The 22,481-nt window shown below is 33.8% G+C and overlaps 2 protein-coding genes and 1 pseudogene across 3 annotated transcripts; all 3 read left to right on the top strand.

Annotated features, from left to right (window-relative positions):
* LOC104787899 (alpha-xylosidase 1) lies at positions 3,028 to 6,985 on the top strand. The gene is made up of 3 exons (XM_010513556.2): positions 3,028 to 3,373; positions 3,462 to 4,123; positions 4,847 to 6,985. The coding sequence occupies exons 1-3, from the start codon at positions 3,153 to 3,155 to the stop codon at positions 6,712 to 6,714; spliced, it is 2,751 nt and encodes a 916-aa protein (XP_010511858.1). The 5' UTR covers positions 3,028 to 3,152; the 3' UTR covers positions 6,715 to 6,985.
* LOC104787898 lies at positions 7,909 to 9,412 on the top strand (annotated as a pseudogene).
* On the top strand, positions 19,797 to 22,153 carry LOC104787897 (ethylene-responsive transcription factor ERF118-like). Of its 2 annotated transcripts, none has more exons than XM_010513552.1 (3): positions 19,797 to 19,839; positions 20,174 to 20,498; positions 20,595 to 22,153. In XM_010513552.1, exon 3 carries the CDS (start codon positions 20,784 to 20,786, stop codon positions 21,795 to 21,797), a length of 1,014 nt encoding a protein of 337 aa, XP_010511854.1. In that variant the 5' UTR covers positions 19,797 to 19,839; positions 20,174 to 20,498; positions 20,595 to 20,783; the 3' UTR covers positions 21,798 to 22,153. The 2 variants fall into 2 exon arrangements, with proteins under 2 accessions (XP_010511854.1, XP_010511856.1); XM_010513554.1 differs by having other exon boundaries at positions 19,822 to 19,839; positions 20,169 to 20,498.

Below are 22,481 nucleotides of genomic sequence, written 5' to 3'. Positions count from 1 at the left end.
AGCCACCTCACAGAGGTTGATCTAAGTGATGGCGTCAAGGATACCTATCTCTGGGCTAGGCCAAACGGTGGTGCACAAGACCGATTTAGCTTTGCCGAAACATGGAACCTTCTAAAGCCTCCATCCACGGAGGTCACTTGGCACAAACAAGTGTGGTTCTCAGGTCATGTACCTAAGCACGCTTTCATTATGTGGCTCTGCTGTCTAGATAGACTCCCAGCACTGTCTCGACTCAGAAACTGGGATTTGATAGAGGATGATTCTGGTTACTTATGTGAAATCTATTTCGAGACAAGAGATCATCTCTTCTTGCAATGTCCATATGCTTATGACCTCTGGAGGTGGTGTCTTTCTAAGATGACACTCCCTTTCGTGGGCTTCAACACATGGGATCGGCTGCTCCTATGGCTCCAATCTTCCCCAAATGATCACAAACTGACTACCCTGAAGCTTATTCTAGCGCACACAGTTATTTATACTCTTTGGCATGAAAGAAATGTTCGTGTTTTCACTTGTACCCGCACTCCAGTTGAAGGTCTTTTCAACCAGATCGACAGGAGGATACGTGACATCTGCCTGGCAAGAAGCCGCTACCCAAAGCTTCAGGATCTTCTCTTAGTTTGATTTCGTTCTCTCTCTCCCTCTTAACTCTGATTATCGCTTATTTATTATATTGGTTCTAGTACCGGGCTTGTTCACCCCGGAGGTCGTTGTCGTTTTATTAGGCATTCTTATATCTAAACTACGTACTTCTATATGATGTTATAAAACAAGAAATTTTAAGAAAAAAAAAATTTATTTGTGTCATACTAACTATTTTTACTTATATCATATTAGCGATAAATAAATTTATTCTTTAAGACTCAAGACTATTTTAAAACTTTTACTTTTGGGTTTCTTTTTTAGAAATCGAATCTTAAAACTAAATTAGAAACTTTTCGAAGACGAAAGAGTTCCACATAGTCTAGTTAGATGTTAACGTATATATTTGTTTTGTTGAAAACGTTAATAAATTATAGAAGCGTTATGAAAATTTATCTTGTTTTTCCTTTGATGGAAAACAGGTCAGGCCTTTTTCACCCACGAATATTTCATGATATTTTGATAATGAAATTGTAAGAGTATAGGAAAAAAGAGAATAAAATGTGTAAGGACATAACTAACGTAGAAATTGAGCAGACATAGGAAATTAGTTTGGGAAGCGAGAATCACGCTTCAATTTAGAGACCGAGAGAGATTGAGATGTATGGAACCAGCCACGTTGAAACATATCACTCCTTTGGATTTTTTTCTTTTTTCTTTTTCTGCTTTATTAAATCAATATTTTTTCTTTCACAAAATTCAGTCTATTTCTAAGTTTATTGCTTTATTGGTCATCGCATTAATTCTCAAACAACGTAATAACAAGATATCTCTGGTCCATGTGATCATATCAAGATATTGTATAAAAAGTTGGAGAAAAAAAATCAAAAATAAAAAAACTTGTGTAATAGTTTAATGGTGAAAATATAATTTAAAATTTTTAACTAATATACAAACATTGTAATCTATAAATTGTCATAACATTTAAATAAACTTAAGTTATGCATATATGTGAATATATCTAATAAATTGAAACAAGGAAAATACTTCCTATGTCCTCAGTTACACGATTTTTTAAGTAAAATCACAAAGTTCATAAATCATATTTTTTTGTTATTTAACATAGGAGATAGGACATAGAATGTATTTATTTGAATATCCTAATTATAATACATTACATTGTATTTTAGGCTAATGGTGAATAACTCCAACTTTCTAAGTTCTTCTTCTAAAAGAAAAGCTTTTTTTATCCTTTTTTTTTTAAAAAAACGCCAATGCCTTTTTGGATTCATTACTATTTTACACTTTTATTTTTTTTACACTTAAATCATATAGTAATGCCTTTTTGGATTCATTACTATTTTACACTTTTATTTTTTTTACACTTAAATCATATAGTAATGCCTTTTTGGATTCATTACTATTTTACACTTTTATTTTTTTTACACTTAAATCACACAGTAATTAACTCAGGTCAGCACATTAACAAGCTCGAAAAAACAATCTGTAGAATTTTGAAAGATTTTAGTAAGTTTTTAGGAGAGTTGATTGTGTTTTAGAGTTTTTGTATTTTAAGAAAAGAAAATAAAATGTGATTCTGTAAGATTTGACTATTAAATTTTGGGTGATTTTAAAATATTTTACAACATAATACCAAAAGAAAATTAGATCAATAGTTGGAGCTATGTCCTCAGTTCATGTACGATGGTGATATATATATATATATATATATATATATATATATATATTTTTTTTTTTTTGTGTCCAAATAATAATCTGATCGAACTCTCTATGAGCTCAAGGGAGATTACTTATATCCAGAAACTGATCCAAACCAATAGAATTTATTATCCCTTTACTCTGCCTCTGATGATGCTGCGGCAAACCCAGAAAATTCGACGGCTCAGATTGAGACCGGTAGAGAAGGTGGCTGTTGATTGGTGGGGGTTTTTGACTTCAAAATCTTCAGTTTTTTTTCTCTGAAATCTTCAAAATTCCATCTCTATAGGTATGATTTTGATTGTCATATTTTTCAACTAAAAACAAAAGAATGTCTCTTAAAATCATTCAAAGTCGGAAGTTTTAAAAAAATTGTGAATATTGAATAACAAGAGATTTTAAATAGATTTTAAAAATTACTGATTGAATAACAAAATAATTTTGTATTATTTTAAAAGATTTTACATAATCTTAAGTTGAATAACATAGGATTTCAGAAGATTTTTAAAAATTCTTTTTTTTTTTTTTTTTGTCAACAATCCTCAATTGAATAACAAAGAATTTTTAAAATACTCTAAAATAACATGTCAAATTCAATACCCCTTGACACTTTTATCTTTACGGTTGGGCTAAACCGATTTACTGAAACGGTTCTTGTAAATTATTAAAATGAACAGCAAAAAAAATCATTTTCTACTATTTATATCCCCTCGTTTAGTGTTCACAAAACTTATCAATAACTAAGCCTAAAAAGAGGGTTGGTTCTTTAAACCCCTCCCTCCCTCTCTCTCTCACCCCATTCAGTACACCACAGTGTAAACTGTAGAGTGTTAGACTAGAAACTAGTAACCATGGCCATGGCCTCTTCTTCTCTAGCTTTTTCTCTTTCTCTTCTTCTTCTAGCTTTAATCCTCTGTTTCTCACCCACCCAATCCTCCAACACCATCGGCAAAGGCTACCGTTTGATCTCAATCGAAGAGTCTCCAGATGGTGGTTTCATTGGTTATCTCCAAGTCAAACAAAAGAACAAAATCTACGGCTCTGATATCACCACTCTTCGTCTCTTCGTCAAGTAAGCAACCATTCACAACTAAAATCCTCTGTTACGCTCCCTACACATCTCTTCTTGATTTCTAACCGTTGGATTTGGTTTCTTACAGGCACGAAACAGATTCACGTCTCCGTGTTCACATCACGGACGCAAGAAAACAACGATGGGAAGTCCCCTACAACCTCCTCCCACGAGAACAGCCACCACCGCTCGGCAAAGCCATCGGAAAATCAAGAAAGTCTCCGATTACAGTTCAAGAAATCTCCGGATCAGAGCTCATCTTCAGTTTCACAACAGATCCGTTCACTTTCGCCGTGAAACGTAGATCTAACCACCAAACACTCTTCAACTCCACAAGCTCACTTGTGTTCAAAGACCAATACCTAGAGATCTCGACTTCTTTACCTAAAGACGCATCGCTCTACGGTTTAGGTGAAAACTCACAAGCCAACGGTATCAAACTCGTACCTAACGAGCCTTACACTCTTTACACTGAAGACGTTTCAGCTATTAATCTCAACACTGATCTTTACGGTTCTCACCCCATGTATATGGATCTGAGGAACGTTGGAGGTAAAGCTTTTGCTCATGCTGTGTTGTTGCTTAACAGTAATGGTATGGATGTGTTCTACAGAGGTGACTCTTTGACGTATAAAGTCATCGGAGGTGTTTTTGATTTCTATTTCATCGCCGGACCTTCGCCGTTAAATGTGGTTGATCAGTATACTCAGTTAATCGGACGGCCTGCTCCAATGCCGTACTGGTCTTTAGGTAAAAGTTTCATTTATTGCTCTGTTTTTTTGGTTGTTGCATCTCTCTCTCTCTGTCTCTTTTGTCTTAATGTTTGGTGCTAACTTAATACGGTAGGATTAGTGAATCTGTTTGTGGTCCTGTGGTGTTTAAGTATTAGTCAATGTCTTAATGAAGAGTATTAGTATAAAGATTCAGGTTCCTATGAACTTTGACTAAAGTCAAATAAAGAGTCACGTGAAAATAGATTTTGTGTATCATTCATTTGTAGTACCAAAACGGAGTGATTGAAATTAGTTAATTAATGGTCTATTAAATTAGTATTAAGTGTTGTTGTTACAGTTTTGGAATGCCACATTTTTTTCATTGTAAAGAGTATCTGATTTTTTTTTTTCCGACACAACTTTTAAAAAGCTTTACCCCTTTTTTTGTGGGAGATATTGCAAACAGTGAAAAGTCTCGCTTTCTAATTGTGGGTTTTTTTTGGTCAATTAAAAGATAAGATCAACAAATGGCCTTTGCTTTCCTCTTTTGTGATCATTTTGCTTGTGTGGGGTTGGAAAAAATGATTTAAATGCGATTTTATTTGGCCCTTATAAGATCTTGGGATTGGACCATTGTAGCCATGGACCACGGTTCTTGAAAATGAATGCGAATCTTGATTTTGGCCATGTGATAGATTTATAGCACATCTTTGATTTTACTATTCTCTTTTATTTATTTCTTGATTTTGTGTTGTTGTAGGGTTTCATCAATGTAGATGGGGATACCGTAATCTATCAGTTGTTGAAGATGTGGTGGACAATTACAAAAAGGCTAAGATCCCTCTTGATGTGATTTGGAACGATGATGATCACATGGATGGTCACAAAGATTTCACTTTGAATCCTATAGCTTACCCTCGTGCTAAGCTATTGGCCTTCTTGGACAAAATCCACAAGATCGGTATGAAGTACATTGTGATTAATGATCCTGGTATTGGTGTCAACGCTAGCTACGGTACATACCAAAGAGCCATGGCAGCCGATGTGTTTATCAAGTATGAAGGAAAGCCTTTCTTGGCTCAAGTGTGGCCTGGTCCGGTTTACTTCCCTGATTTCCTTAACCCGAAGACGGTTTCTTGGTGGGGCGATGAAATCAAACGTTTCCATGATTTAGTCCCCATTGATGGTCTTTGGATCGACATGAACGAGGTGTCCAACTTCTGTTCTGGTTTGTGTACAATTCCACAAGGGAAGCAGTGTCCTAGTGGGGAAGGACCTGGTTGGGTTTGTTGCTTGGACTGCAAGAATATAACCAAGACGAGATGGGATGATCCTCCTTACAAGATCAATGCTACTGGAGTTGTAGCTCCCGTTGGGTTCAAGACTATTGCCACAAGTGCTACTCATTACAATGGTGTTCGTGAGTACGATGCTCACAGTATCTATGGATTCTCTGAGGCTATTGCCACTCATAAGGCCTTACTTGATGTTAAAGGCAAACGTCCCTTCATATTGTCACGGTCCACTTTCGTTGGTTCGGGTCAATACGCTGCTCATTGGACCGGAGATAACCAAGGAACATGGCAGAGCTTGCAAGTGTCTATCTCAACCATGTTGAACTTTGGTATATTCGGAGTTCCAATGGTTGGTTCAGACATTTGTGGATTCTACCCTCAACCAACAGAGGAACTCTGTAACCGTTGGATTGAAGTTGGTGCGTTTTATCCATTTTCAAGAGATCATGCCAACTACTACTCGCCAAGACAAGAGCTTTACCAATGGAACACAGTTGCGGATTCTGCTCGTAACGCTCTTGGTATGAGATACAAGATCCTTCCTTTCCTCTACACACTCAACTACGAAGCTCATATGACCGGTGCACCAATCGCTAGACCGCTCTTCTTCTCGTTCCCTGACTACACCGAGTGTTACGGCAACAGCAGACAGTTCTTGCTTGGAAGCAGCTTCATGATATCCCCGGTTCTTGAAAAAGGCAAAACAGAGGTAGAAGCATTGTTCCCACCAGGTTCTTGGTACCACATGTTCGACATGACTCAAGCCGTTGTGTCCAAGAGCGGGAAGCGTGTAACTCTCCAAGCTCCTTTGAACTTCGTGAACGTTCATCTTTACCAAAACACTATATTACCAATGCAACAAGGCGGGTTGATTTCCAAAGACGCGAGAACCACACCGTTTAGTCTCGTCATCACTTTCCCTGCAGGAGCTTCTGAAGGTTACGCTACTGGGAAACTTTACCTAGACGAAGACGAGCTTCCGGAGATGAAGCTAGGAAACGGACAGTCCACGTACGTTGACTTCTACGCTTCGGTCGGAAACGGAACAGTGAAGATGTGGTCACAAGTTAAAGAAGGGAAGTTTGCGTTGAGCAAAGGATGGGTGATTGAGAGAGTGAGTGTTTTGGGACTTAAAGGAACAGGACAAGCTACTGATATTCAAATCAATGGAAGCCCAATGACGGAGAAGATTGAGGTAAGCTCAAAGGAGCATACTTATGTGATTGGTCTGGAAGATGAAGAAGAGAACAAGAGTGTGATGGTTGAGATTGCTGGACTTGAGATGTTAGTTGGTAAGGACTTCAATATGTCCTGGAAAATGGGTATGCATTAATAATTTACATGTGAGAGAGTTTGGTAAAATTATTGAGGAGGAGAATGAGATTATTTAAGAACAAAAGGTATGCTCAATTCTTTTTCTACATTTCGGATTATAAGAAAGAAAAAAAAATATTAGAGGTTTGGTTTTTTTAGATTGTGTCTGTGTCTTTTTTATTAGAAGATGTTTTTAGTCTGAATAAAAATTGGAAGCATAAGTACTATTACTATCTTTTGGCCTTTGAGTTTGTGATTTTTTTCCTGACGATTAGATAAGTTTTTGTGAATTCCCAAAATGTTTCAGACTACAGAGGACCATATATGTTTTTTGTCGACATATCTTTCTACAAGATCGATGCAGAGAAATTGGGATTTTCGAAAAAGTCATATCTCGTATAGTTTTGTTTCACACATTTCAGCGAGGTTGGGCTTTGGGTTTAGGTTTGGACACTAATCATAGACTTTGGAGTTTCAGCACCCGACCACAACTAATTAGGATCCATAAAATACAGCTAAAAATAACACAAGTTACATAAGACTATACAAATAACAAACCATAATCTATAAAGTAGACTTTGCTCATTCCTTGTGCTGCCACCTCAGCATACCAATGTGTGTAATAAGGCCTTAACAAATCGAGTTAGCCCATTTTCGTTCTCGATTATTTCCTTTTTCTGTGTTTCCAAGCCCAGTTCATATTTTCTCTCAGGACCCAAATATCATTATCCGTTTGCTTTGTTCTCCAAATAAACCCTTTATGCACGAATGTCTTCTCCACCGTCTTCTGCTGTGCGACCTCAACCTCCCCGTCTTCATGTTTCCTCCCTTCTATCGTTATCGTTTGGTTTACCTCTGAAACCGTCTAATCTGTCCTTCAATACTTTCTCTTTCAATAGTAGTCCCATTACTTCTCATTCAATTTTGTGTTCCGCTTAATCATTCCTTTAATGTTTTCTCTATAAATAGTAGTCCCACTACTTGTCATTCAATTTCTGGTATTTCAATTCCTATATAACGCCATCTTCTCCAATTTCATTCTTTTTACAATTCCTCCAATATCTGAAATTTCTATTATCTATTATGGATTCTAATGTTCTTTCATTCGCTAATCTGAAGGCCGGACGCCTACACCAACAGATTATAGGGAGGATGCAAAGCATATAAAGTGTTCTGTATGCGCTCCAAAGATAGAATCATATATAGGCTCTAATTTCGAGGGCATATTTGTTTAACTTGCGGGCAGGTTTTGTCGGACAAAGGCTATGACGGAGCAGCAGCAGATATCTGGTCTTGTGGTGTAATTCTATATGTGCTCATGGCTGGTTACTTGCCTTTTGATGAGCCTAATCTCATGACATTATACAAACGTGTAAGTTTTCTCTTCCTCTGCTTCTTCTTACTTACTTTTCCTCAGTACTTTCTTAATCTCATCTTTGGTGTACTTCAGATATGCAAGGCTGAGTTTAGCTGCCCACCATGGTTCTCTCCAGGTGCCAAGAGAGTCATTAAGCGTATTCTCGAACCCAGCCCTGTAACCGTAAGCACCTCTTACATGAATGCATAACTTGAGATGTGTCAACCATAAGATCAAATGGTCTAAAATGTGCAAGAGCTTAACAATACTTCTTTTTTTCTGTCTATATTGCAGAGAATAAGTATTGCAGAGTTACTAGAAGATGAATGGTTCAAGCAAGGATACAAGCCGCCATCATTTGATCAAGATGATGAGGACATCACCATAGATGATGTTGATGCTGCTTTCAGTAACTCCAAGGTAAAAAAAAACCATCCGCGCCATTTTCCCAATATTCTTTGTAGTTCATTTACAGTAAAGCAACTAATACTACTCTGCTGTGCATGTGTTGTTACTATAGGAATGTCTTGTGACAGAGAAGAAGGAGAAACCGGTATCCATGAACGCTTTCGAACTTATCTCTAGCTCAAGAGAGTTCAGTCTTGAAAACTTGTTTGAGAAGCAAGCCGTACGAACTCTTTTTCTACTTACTATTTGTTTCGATTGTCTAATATTATCATATGCATATATGGGGTAGTCTAACTAAAGCTGTTCTTTTATTGGTGTTGCAGCAACTTGTGAAGAGAGAGACGCGGTTTACATCTCAACGATCTGCGAGTGAGATAATGTCGAAAATGGAAGAAACAGCAAAGCCATTAGGCTTCAATGTCGTAAAGACAACTACAAGGTTTGTTTGTTCGTCTTCTTTATTTTGTCTGTGTCAAATTATGTCTTTGTAGCTCCAACATTATAAAACATTTGTTTGATAAAATCGCAGATAAAAATGAAAGGAGACAAAAGTGGTCGTAAAGGTCAGCTCTCCGTAGCTACAGAGGTAAGAAGAAAGATAGGTTTTGGTGATAACAACACTCCGGTTTGGTGAATACTGTTGTTTATCTAACTGTTTTGGTTTGGTCATCGATTTAATAAGTGTTTGAAGTTGCGCCATCGTTGCATGTGGTAGAGCTTAGGAAAACCGGCGGTGATACCCTTGAGTTTCACAAGGTAAATGTTTCAGTTCAATCTTTATCCGGTTCAGATCCGGTTAACACCTCGAGTAATTGGTTTATGTTTGAAATTATTTTTTGCAGTTCTACAAAAACTTCTCATCTAGATTAAAGGATGTAGTCTGGAATACTGATGCAGCCTCTGAAGAACATAAGCAATAAGATATAATAACAAATTGTTTATCAATTCAGATTTTTTTAAAAATTAAAGTCGAACTTGTATAATGAATAATTAGTAAAATTTGGAGTTGGCAAAACTAAAATATATTGCTAACAAAAAGAAGCCGAACTTATTAGAAGTGGGCTTATATGGAGGAGGTATAGATCCATAAGTTAGCCTTAGCCATATGCGATCTTCCTCAAAACTCGGTTTTGGCTTACTTTTATGTTTGACTCAAACGTCCAAGTCAAACAGTTAAATTAGTCAAACGTCCAATAAATGAAAGGGATCGTTGCGTCATAGTCGGGAAGTTCACTAATCGAGTATAGTTGAAACAATATTGTCACTTTATGGCTACGGTTTTGGCAAGTGGCAACGATTCACACTTCACAATAACACAATACCGATATGGAATACAATGATAACAAAATAAATTAACTGGAAAACAACGTACAAAGTGTGGATCTAGATTTTTTTTTTAAATAATGGATTGGTTAAGAAACTGCAATTCCAAAAGTTATTTTTATGCTTTATAGATATATATTACACACACACACAAATGTTGTATATATAACCAATGATAAGACTATAAATTGTCCATGTCAATGATAAAAACTTAGAAAGAAATTGTGGCGGATAAAAAAGACCTGAAAAAATTGTCGCTACTTTGTTGCTAAATCCATAAACTTTTCAAAACAGATGACTATGATTTGGCAACAGAAACATGTGTAACAGATAAATTGGTTGCGTATTAGCAATTTAACATAATCAATCTATAATAGTCGATATAAAAAGAAAATCAGTAAACATTTTGTCGTGGCGTTGTAATAGATTAGTACTGTGATTTAATATTATCCATTTAAATGGTTTTCAAACAAACACTGTATCATCTACTTTAATCGTTACAAACAAAAATTTAATTTAAGGAGTAATTCATACTTTTTATAGGAGTTAAGCTAAGCCTACACATCTGTTATCATTCAGCGTACTAAGTACTACAGTACTATGCATATGATATTACACGGCCAAAATAAACCCTTTTATCAATATCGTTTTCAATAGACGAAAAGGTTTCTTCCATCTCTATTTCATTTATCACTCCCTCGATTAAGGAATAGTTATCTAATTTGTGTGTTTTTCCTCTAGAGTTGTGTCATCCAAGGTTCGATCAATGTTACCCACCTTGCAAAATTTGAAGACTCGCTGCGTGATGGGGGCCTATATATTATGTTAGACTTTGAAGTCATCATAAGCAACTCATGTTTCAAGCTTACTTCAATATGTTTCATATCAACTACTGTTTTTGAAAAATTTGATGAGTCTTTTGGGATTTTCCCAAAAGAGTTTTTCAGGTTCCGTACTCATGAGTAGTTGATTTCTCTTGCCAACACCAATACTGATCTTCCAAGTCTGTCTTATTTTTAAACCTTTCAATGTTTCCTGCTTCCAATATTAATTAGATCTCTTGAAGCTCAGTTCCATAATCGATAGTCTGTGAGCTCGCTGCTTTTAGATGGGTCAACCTAAAAAAATGTAGACAATATTAAGAGTGGGCGTCTTCAATTTCCTTTGTAGACCAAAAATCACTTCTGTTGTTTTGTCAAGTTAACCAGTTGTCCCCCCTCATGGTTGCGTCTTAACTTTCCCTCTCTGCTCCCTCATTAGATGTCATGGGCCAAGTATGTTCAAGCATGGCATATAGAAATAGAATCACAGAGACCTTGGAGAGGATGTTAGTAGTCATGTCCCTTGAAAGGTTTGACCCTCTCTGACTTACACCTACTTCCGTGTACGCTGAATACAGTTCTTACATTAACCCTTTTTATTGCTTTTACACTTGTATTTTTTGTTTGGAAGCGGGGAGAAAGTTCGTCTCATTGCTTTTGACGATCACGCAACTTCACTTGAGAAGGTTTTGAGGGAAAAAGAAGGCGGGGCTAACATATTGTTGGCTACTAATTTCAACCCAAAGTTATTTGGAGGTATGTCATATTTAAAATCCCCACAACAATTCAGACTGTTTCCTTTACTGCATCTTAAACTAGGATGTCCACTAACGATAAGCTATTCACCAGGTGAACTTTACCTCAATGCTACTTCTGGGACCAAATTTTATTCAGATTTAGACTTCACAACAACTGCTCAGTTTGCCGATAGGTAGTGATATGTTTTATCCTGTAACGTTTTAAAATACTAATTCACACTAACTTCGACATGTCCCTTAACCATATTTTCGTCCATTAACAAGCAGGCTAAAGGGGAAACAGGAAAAAGACACCAACTATATTGCACCAATCCATGGTATTTCGAAGATTGAACATATATCTACCGACATCTAGATCACGGAAACAAAAGCTCAGTCTTATGTAGACAAAAAGGTCTCCTCGATATCAAGAACCCAAATATCTTTACAGTTGCTGGAGAATTTCACGGTCTTGGCAAAGATCAAAGCTTCGTCAGAGACTCTCTACACAGCCGTGGCGTAGCTTTGACCCATGACGTTGTTCTTAACGTAATCGGCACACTATGAACCGAAATCGATTCCCACAGGACAAGATTGTTCATCCCCGCCATGATTTTGTAGATCGTACAAGGCAAAGCGATATCTTCTTCACCTGCTTTCTTGTGCATTCTTCACCTGTTTTAAACGTAACGTCTTGCCATCAAAGTAAAATAAGTAATTTTATTTCAAACATGTATAATTTTATTCTATACATATAGCAATTTAGATTTAATAAAACATAACACATACGGCACTATAACACAGCTCAATAACAGTTTATTCTACTGAAATGCAATTTTTTCAAAAGGATAAAAGTAAAGCGTGTACACTATGAAGGTCTGTTGCTGAAAAGATCCTGGGAGAAAAAGAAAGCAACATGCATATATACGGTAGAAAAAAATAAAATTCTTACACATTTTTGAATAAAAACAGTTTCGACACAATACTAACTGTAATTAGTCAAATTATACATATACCCACATTAAAATTTAATTTAGTTTTATCCAAAAAAAAAACAATTTACATATTTTGACAAAATACCAACTCATTCGAATTTTTCTAGACTTTAGTATAACTAATTTTCATATTGAGCAATTTGTTATACAAATAATCCTATTTTAATATTTTATTTTTAAAAAGGAAAATAAATTATACTTAACGCAAAACATATCTGTATTACAAATATCAAACAAAACAACATAAGCAACCAAAATCAAATACAAAAACCAAAAAAATAATAAGCACACCAAAATCCAAAACAAATGCCTCAAAATAATAACTAATCGAATGAAGCAAAGAAATCCGTTGATACGGGATCAAGAGAGAAATCAGTTGGATTTAAAATAGCAAACAGTTTATGAACAATGGTACAATTAATATTCAAAAAAATAGCTTAAATAATCCGGTTCTTTGGTTTTCAGATTCAATGCTTCATCTTCCAAATTCATATATTATATATTACTTCTTACATCATACTATAATATTATTTAAAACAACCACAAGCCAGCGAAGCTCAAAACAACCAAAATATTAACAACATATATAAAACAATCTTCTCAAAAAAAAAAACAACATTGCAATTCTGTAATTATCATTGGCTAATTCATTAAGCTATGAGTCACCAAATTTTACATATCTACCGTTGATTAGATGCAATCTAATGGTCGAAAATCAACACTTACCTAACCCTTCTTCTCTTATTTTATAACATGTCGAAAAATTTAAATTCTATTATTTTCCATCAGGTTTTTAATCTTCGACGCTTGTGTGCCAGATCCAAAAGGTTTAGTTCGTTTTTTCACAATCACTGCCAAAGGAAAAAAGGGTAATACGTTTCTTGACTGTTCCAACTCTTACGATTTCCTCATTTCCCTTTTGCTTCTCTTCTCCTTTTCAGGTTTTGACTCTACAAATCTTATAGTTTCCTTCTTTGTTCAATAGAAATCTCATGTACCAGGTTTATATTTTTTTAACTCTTTTGGTCAATTTATTGTAATAGATCTTCTCTTATCATTTTTAGGTTCTCGATCTTCTCTTTTGGTGAACCGATTTTAAACATATGTAATTTTTTATTGTATTGAGTTTCTTAATTTTGTTAGTATTAAATTTCTTTATTTGATTGTTTTTTAAAAGAAAAACAAAAAAAAAGGAATCATTGCTATCAATACAGAGAGGATTTCAATGGAACCAAAATCTAACAAAAAAACGAAAGTATAAAATAAATATACAATACCAACATAATAGTATATACAACAAAACTGATAATACACTTTAATCCAACTACCGCACGTAGCGCGGATCCATTACTAGTAAAAATATATTTTAGGCTAGGATGATAAAACCACTTACGTAAAATTAAAATCTATTACCCGATCGTACAAGACTATACTTATATCATAGAATTAAGTGAATATATCTATTAACTGATCGTATTACGCTTTCCACAATAACTATCCGATAATAACTTAACAACAATATTATGTATGTCAACATTTACTGCGCCATGCAATGTTTTCAAAACCGGACCGGACCGGCGGTCGAATCACGTTAACCCGCGAACCGGCAACATGTCCGGCTTGGGTTAATATCAAAACCAAAAAGAAATTGAACCGGTAAATAACCATATCAATCTGCCAAAAAACCAAAAACCAGTGAACCATTAAACCGGATACAACCGGTTTCTATTTTTTTTTATAAAAATGAGTGCAATTAATTTAATTAATTATCTTTTCTAGTTTTCTTTTTAGTAAATTAGCAATAGTAGGATTTCTTAGAGAATTGTTCTACACTCTTATTCTCTTATTGTTTTTAAATTTGAATTTCTAAAATATTTTATTAGTACTGGTTACACTTTGAGTTTGTTATACTTTGAGTTTATTACTTTTTAAGGTTTTTTAAAAATATTATGATTATTGAAATATTTTCTTTGGCATATCCAATTATATTATAGTTAATCATTGAAAAAAAATAGAAAACCTATTCATACCTATTATTTATAAAAATATCATTAAAATCAATTAAACCCAGTCGACCCCGGTCGAATCATGTTGACTCATGACCCAGAAGCTTTCCCGGTTCAGTTATCGGTCCGGTTTTAAAAACATTGGCGCCATGTTATCAATCTGTCGAATTGTATATTGCGTCACCAACTCACCATTAAATGTGGACAGTTATGTTCTAACTTGTATCGTTGTGTCATCATCATTCTGTATGTCTACACATTTAGTTCGTTTATGTTTGAATTTCGTATCTAAAGATGATGCAATCGCTTGAATATGTCATGTAACGGTCGATGATCTATGGTTTTTTTTTTCCACTCAAGATTGTTTTTCTTATAACCAACCATTGGCTACACAAACGTTTAATATAAAGTAGGATAGAATATCAAAGCCTATGCAAAAAGAGTAATGTAACTTATTAACTTGTCGCCCTCTTGACGGTCGACGTCCTTATCACAAAAACACATGCTAAAAATCTTATAGTAAAGACAAGAGAATCTAACAAAAGTTAGGCAAAGATCTGTGACTTCTCTCAACTAATTCCAAAAAAAGCCTAGTAGATGAAAAGTCCAGCCCAGAAGATCCAATATTCAAAGCCCCTACGACTTTTATAATTATTATCATGGCTCACACATCGATCATACAATAATTTTATCATACTACTAGTCTACTAGTATTTGCTCCCTTTTGACAAGTCGTTGTTGTGTGGGTTTAACTTAAAAAAAGGAATAGTTTAATCTTTACTTAAGAACAAGTAAGACTGTTACTGTACATAGTCGTGGTTGAGAGGTGGGGAAAAGAAGCTTCTACTCTCCAACAACTTTTGTGAAAAAACTATTATCAACTTGTCGGCTTTATACTTCACAATTCGTTTATTATTTGTTAGATCTGTCGATTATTTCACACACACTATTTGAACCTTTTTTTCAGGTATGTCACGAAATAGAGATTTAAAAAAAAAACACATAATGATATTATTAAACAGTTTGTTTTTAACCTTACCCAAAGTAAAGTAGTTTGAATAACGAATAACAATACCACTGCTGACAGTTAAAATATATTTTTGTTATAATAAGGTTTTGAGTTTTGACCATATTTCACATCATACCAAAAAGATAATAATATTAGTAAATTGTTAGTACTATTTAAAAAAACAAGTAGGCAATAGAATAAATGAAAATTAAAGTAAAAATTTCGGTTGTAATAAAAAAAGGTGACGTTGGGGAACGAGCGGAACAGAGTCCATCGGACAAGACGAAAGGACACGTGGAGACTGATGAATACGTGGCAGGAGATGAGAGATGGTTAGGTGTGGTTTAACAGGTTTTTTTTTGGGCGGCAAAATTAATTTTGGCGGGGAAATAAAAGTACAGAGGACAACAGACACAGTGGGTTGGGTTGCATTGAGCCACGCGCCACCGTTTACGTGCCCCACTTACCTTCTTCGTCCTTTCTCTGGTCCTTTTTTTTCCTTTAATTTCTTATAAGTTTGATTTTTTCTTTTCTTTTTTTTCTGTAAAATAGAAATATCATACAAAAGTAAATCTTTAAATTATTAGTATAAGATAACTGACTAATTATTTTTGGTCTTTATGCTAAAGCCGCCGGGACCTTTAACACCAATGACCAAACCAAACCAAACCAAACCAAACCAAACCAAACTAAATCAAACCGCTAGACTATGGGCTTATTGTGTGATCTCTAGTTGTAACATTTCATTTCCGGCCTTCATTTTGTATTAATGAGTGGAATTGTTGTTAGATACGTAATCTGAAACTAAATCAGTAAGAGGTGATGTTGAAAATTTCATACAAATTAAGTAAATAATTGGTTTAGTGAATAACAAAATTCTGATTTTTTTTGGGTTAATAAGTGTTTTTTTTCCTCAAAAGATTATGTACTAACAAAAAAAAACTACTGTAAAATACTAGTAATACTTTTGTCTTAACAAGAAAATGCTAATACTTACGAATGAATTCATAGATTTTTGTGTTAATTTGTGGGGTATGAACTGTTAGTTCTTTAATTATGGTACGTACGTGCAGTGTTTTCTGAGATTAGTGATTACTAATTAAAGAAATTAGCTGACAATTTAAAAATCAAATTTCTTTTGATTAATTAAGACCAATTTACTACAAATAGAGTAGTTGATCATGAATGCATGCACTGACCTAACACATCTTAATCAAAACGGCTTATCACGCACCAAAAGAACATTTGGTTATAACTTATAACGTGACAAAAAACAAAAACAAAAACATTTGCTAACATGTTCATTCATGTTATAAAATATTAATAGTTTTGGATTTTGGAATGAATCTTGTTGTGGGGGTACACTTTTTATGGAGCTCACGTGATACAGTGCAAGGACCATTAGAGGACCTTTCTGCCCTCTGCGAACTTGGCAGGTGGCCAATGAGTCGATGCTTCTTCTTCTTCTTCTTCTATACCTACGTGGTTCTCCCATGAACCCATATCTTCATCTCACGTGCATCTCACATGCCATCCACTTAGATTCTCTTTTTTATAACTCAACTTTTCTATATTTTGCTACTTATTATTACCCACACTGGGGTCGTGTTCGTGGCCATATTAAATTTTGTCACACATCTAGATACTCTCTTTTAACCAATTGTGTATGCAATATGCAATTTAATTTATATCTCTCTTGGTAAAACCGAGTATACGATTTGTTATATTAGTACGAGGAAGAGCGAAGAAAAGACCTAAATGTTAAGAAAATTGCATTTCTATATGATAAATACGATAAGGTAAACTAAAAGTAGGACACTCGCTTTGTGTTTAACACTAATAGTAATACATAAACCATCTCTTTTTTTTTCTTTTTCTTCTTTTGTGAATTCCTGATTTCACTATCACTTTTACAAAGAAAAGGGTATTATGATTACTGTTATGAGGTTAAATTGTTATGATTGATGATAGAGAGATATACTAAAAACTCGCTTTTAGTAAGATTGAAGCAAAACATAGGAAGGATCTTTTTCATACACGTGTCGCATGTGTCATAAACATTCTTTGCTAAATCTAAACGAAAAATTCTACTAATATAAAATTAGCACTCTGGTTCCACACCTCCAGTCCAATAGATTTGTTATAATGTTGTTCCTTAAATTGACAGCTTGTTGATTAATTATTTTTTACTTTCATATACCAATTCCACGACCACTTCACTACTTTTTGTTAAAAGATTTAACAAATTTCTCAAACATTTGAGATCATAGAGTGAGTGAAAGTCAAGACTCATATCATGCATTATTTCTTGAATTATTTTTGACAACTCTCAAGATTCTCTAATATCCTAGGTTCAATTTGAATTATTAAAAATATTTCTAAGTTCAATTTGCAAAACAAATATATATATAATCATACTTGAAAATAAATTGGAAAAACTCATCACTACGAAGTCAATTTATCATTACAAAGTCCATCCCTTATTTAAATGAGCATAAAAATTTGACAATCTAAATGGTATGTCTTGTCCGCTCAAAAGTTTTGAAGAAACATAATTACAGTCAGTAATATTTTTAAAAAATTTAACCATAGTTTTTTTATAAGTCTGTAACATTTTGTTAAAAGTTAAAATTATATATTGTATAGACGAGAACTCTTCAGCCGGCGTAATGTGATTTCCATTTTCAATATCGGAAAAGAACGAAGAATATTATATTTCTCTTCATTCCATAATTTTTTTTTATCATTTGATAGTAATAATTTTTTCTCTACATTCTTTTACATTCTTTCAAAAATAAGGAACAATATAATAAAACTGTTCCTCCTCAAAATTGATGAGGAACAAATGGAACAGAAAAAGAATAAATATTAAAATTTATTTTTATATTTTAAAATAAATAAAAATATATTTATTAATAATATTTCAATTTTCTAATATAATAATTTTCATATTTTTATAATGTATTGACAGAAAAAATATTTATAATATGAATTTCATGTTAAATTAATCTTAAGGTTCTATTTGAAAATTATATGAATAATAAAATAAATTTAAAAGATTTATGTTTATATCATAAATAAAAACTAAAAATATTTTAAATTATCTTTAAAATTGTATTGTAGGTTAATATTAAAAATTGTATTGTAGGTTAATATGACATATCTAAAATTTAATTTAAATTTTTTTTTATTTTTAAAATAAATGTAAAATTCATTATATATACATTAAAAATAGTATTAGTATACTATTATCATTGAATTTGATTTATATAATATTTAATATATTTTAAAATACATTTTTATTGTTCAGTTACCATTTACTATTTTATTCATTCTCTACTAATTTTTCTTTCATAGTTACCGGTAGAAGTCTAGATTCTTGTTTTTAGATTACAACAACTTGGTTAGTTCAATTAATTTTTAATTCAACCACAATCTAAAACCAAATGTGGAACTATTTGATATTCAATGTTTTCACATATGTAAAAAAAATCTAATGAAAATTACATATTTAATTATTTAGGTTGAGATATTTTTTTAAAATATAGTTAAGATTCTGTACCAAAATTGAAAGATTTGTAGATAGATATATATCCAAATACGATTACACAAAAAGATATTCATAAAAAAATGGTCATATATACGAAGATTTATTTCTTATTTGTAAAAAAAAACTGTTTTTCAAAAAATACAAATGAATCTTAAAGAAAAATCAAAACACTAATTTTTTTTTTGATACTCATGTAGAATCTGTTTATTGAAAAATGTATAAAAAATGTGAAAACAGAAAGAAAAAAAGAGAGTGAGGTAGACGCGCTAGGATTCTCTTCTTTAGGCGGGCCATGATAGATGCATGAAGAGAGAGAGAGTCATGCGCCATTAATGTTTTTCTTTTCTTTTTTGTCCCTACTTACTTCTTTTTCTCTCACCATGCCAGCTAATAATATCTTTCTTTTTCATTTATAAATTATAATATTATATGTCTCCCCAAATGGAAAATATTTATTTCTAAATATTTAATACTCTAATATGTAACGCAAAAAAAATTAAAGTCAAAAGGAGCCACTAAAACAGTGTTAAATACTAGTACTGTTTTTTTTTTGTTAAGTATATTAAAAACGGAAGGTTTTTATTTAATTTCGAATACATTGAATAGGGGGAATTAAATCTTTTTTTAATTTCTTTGTGGTTGGGTCAAATTAAATGTGAATTTGCTATAAATTAGGAAAAGAATATATTTTTATTTCCTTACATTTATCACCATTTTAATTTACTGGGCTGTTACCAAATATTTTTATTTCTCATTTTTCCCTTATAAGTCGGTCTTTTCTTTTGACCGTCATTGAAAAAAGGGAAATAAATCACTAATTGTGTTTTTTTTGTTAAAAAATTCTCAATATAAAGAGCGTGAAAGCTTTTATTTTTATTATTCAGAGCAAAAAAAAAAAAGTGACAAAGAGAGAGAGAGAAGAAACAAACATCAACAAGGTAAAAAGAATCATTTTCATCTTCTTCATCTCCTTCTTCTGCTTCTTTGTGATTTGTTTATTGTTTATGATTTTTGTTTTGCTCTTCTTCTAGAGATTTGCGTCGTCTCTGAGGTGTTTTGTATAAACCAAAGCTTTTATTTTTTTATTTTATATATAGAAAATTGTCACGGATCCTTTGTTTTTTTTAATATACTGAGAGAGAAAAAATAATCTCATCCCCAGATTTCTTACCCATCTATCTTTTTGTTTATAGGGTTCTGGGTTTTAGCTGTTTGGGTTTTATTTGGTTTCTCACTATTTTGTGTTGTCTCTTTTGTCTTTTTGAAGAACAGGGGTAAGAAGAAGAAAGAGAGAGTGTGTGAAAAAGGTTTGGTTTTTTTTTAGGGTTTCTTGGTTAAATCGGAGTTATTTTCACCAAACAACAAAAAAAAAGGCGTTTGTAACGCTTTGATTTATGTCGGCTGGGTTTGAATCGACTGTGATTTTGTCTTTGATTCATTTCTCTTCTCCGATTTATTACTCATCATCATCATCTTCTTCTTCCACAACACCTTCGTCTTGTTTGAAATCTGGTCTGCTCAACGCTCTTCACTTCTGCTCTAAGCAGAGGCTTGTTCTCCAGACTCCTTCTCTTTCCATGCGCTTAAGACCCAAAAGGTTTCATCTTTTTTTCACTTTCACTTATCTCTCTGGTTCTGTTTTCCATTTTTGTACAGTCCGATCTGAGACTTTATTGCTTGGTTTTGTTTACAGGACTTGTTCTGGTGTTGAAGTCTTTGGGGGTTTTCACATAAAGCAGCAAAAATTTTCTTTTTTCATAGTTCGCTGAGAGTTTTGGGTATTTGATACACAAAAAAAAGTTTTGACCTTTTTGAGTGATTTTTTGTTCGTTCTGTATTCTTCTTGGGTATATTTTGTGGAGTTGGGTATAATAACAAGACAATGGTTGAGGTTAGAAAGGAACAGTCTTTGAGTGGTACTACTACTAGTGGTGGTGAGATGAAGAAGAGAGCTAAGAGAAACAACACTTTATCATCATCATCATCATCATCCCTTCCTCAAGAAACTCAACCTTTGAGAAAAGTTCGTATCATTGTGAATGATCCTTATGCTACTGATGACTCTTCTAGTGATGAGGAAGAGTTTATGATTGTTCCTAAGCCAAGGAAAGTGAAGCGTATCGTTCGTGAGATTAACTTCCCATCTATGGAAGTTGTTTCTGAGCAGCAGCCTTCTCAGAGTTCTTCTCAGGACAGTACTAAAACTGTTAGCAAGAAAGCTGCTGCTGCTGGTTCATCAGAAGCTCCTAAGGTGGTTACTAAGAAGCCTGTTGGTGTTAGGCAGAGGAAATGGGGGAAGTGGGCTGCTGAGATTAGACATCCAATTCTTAAAACTAGGATTTGGTTGGGTACTTTTGATACTCTTGAAGAAGCTGCTAACGCTTATGATCTTAAGAAGGTTGAGTTCGATGCACTTGTTGCTAAACCTGCTGTTTCTTCGTCTGAGACGAGTCAATGCTCTCGTTCTTCACCTGTTGCTCCTGTTGAGCAAGATGACACTTCTGCTTCAGCTCTTACTTGCGTCAACAAAACTACTGTTGAGGTCTCTAAAGAAGAGATCGTTGCTCCTACTCCAACTCCAAATGCTGCTGCTGGTGGAGACAAGGAATCGTTGTTCGGCTTCGACTTCACTGATCTACAAATCCCTGATCTTGGTATCTTTGAAGATGGTCCAAATGGGAATGACCTTGACTTTGATTGTTTACTCAATGATGATCAGTTTGATGGCTTTGGCTTGCTTGATGACATTCAAGGATTTGAAGATGACGGTCCAAGCGAGTTACCAGATTTCGACTTTGCGGATGTTGAAGAGCTAGCTGACTCTAGTTTCGGGTTTCTTGATCAACTTGCCCCTCTCAACATTGGTTGCCCATTAAAAAGTTTTGCAGCTTCATAGGGATACTTAAAAATGTTTTCGAGTGAGAAGAGTCTGTTTTTATCGTTTATGTTTTAGTAAAAGACATACAAAAGTGTGTGTTCCGGAGAGTGGTAAGATCTTAAGACATAAGGCCGGGTTTTGCAATTAGGAGTTGAGTTTAATTTATTAGTTCTCTCGTTTTCTTAATGATGTTTTGCTGATTCTGTTATTCTTTCAACCTCTCTTCTTCACTTTGGGTTTTTCCATTGTGCTTTTTAGAGCCGTCCAAAGTGATTAAAGAGTTTGATTTATTCCATTGTCAGTTTAATTACATCATCTTTTCATCTTTTTTGTTAATGATAAACAAAGTATCAATGGAAGCTTTTTTATATTTACAGTTTCTTTGATGTTATCGCCTTTTTATTTGTCTTCCTTCGATTGAATCCATATCTAGTTGTGGGGGGGTTAGATTCTGACGTGTTGCGATTCTAAAGAATCTAATGGAAAATGACAAATGCATGAATTTGGTATGGTCACTGTTTCTCTGCTGATTCGCCGCATCATCACAAAAACATCCATTATAGTTTTTATTTTATGGTTTATGATTATAGTTAACATTATTCTTCTCTTTGAAGAAAGGTTTGAATAGTAGTAGTAGTGAAGAGAGAGTGGGGGAATTAAAGAAGAGTATACACGGAAGTGGCAACAAGTCAGGGGGTTTGG

Source organism: Camelina sativa, chromosome 5, assembly GCF_000633955.1.
Source record: "Camelina sativa cultivar DH55 chromosome 5, Cs, whole genome shotgun sequence".
NCBI lineage: Eukaryota > Viridiplantae > Streptophyta > Magnoliopsida > Brassicales > Brassicaceae > Camelina > Camelina sativa.
This window is presented reverse-complemented; position numbering and strand designations above follow the sequence as displayed.

Bases quoted from the DNA above. Each gene is read 5' to 3' on its own strand.
- LOC104787899 (XM_010513556.2), top strand. From the start codon at position 3,153: ATGGCCATGGCCTCTTCTTCTCTAGCTTTTTCTCTTTCTCTTCTTCTT. The intron at 3,374-3,461 runs GTAAGCAACCAT...GGTTTCTTACAG, and splicing joins ACTCTTCGTCTCTTCGTCAA to GCACGAAACAGATTCACGTC. The intron at 4,124-4,846 runs GTAAAAGTTTCA...GTGTTGTTGTAG, and splicing joins AATGCCGTACTGGTCTTTAG to GGTTTCATCAATGTAGATGG.
- LOC104787897 (XM_010513552.1), top strand. From the start codon at position 20,784: ATGGTTGAGGTTAGAAAGGAACAGTCTTTGAGTGGTACTACTACTAGT.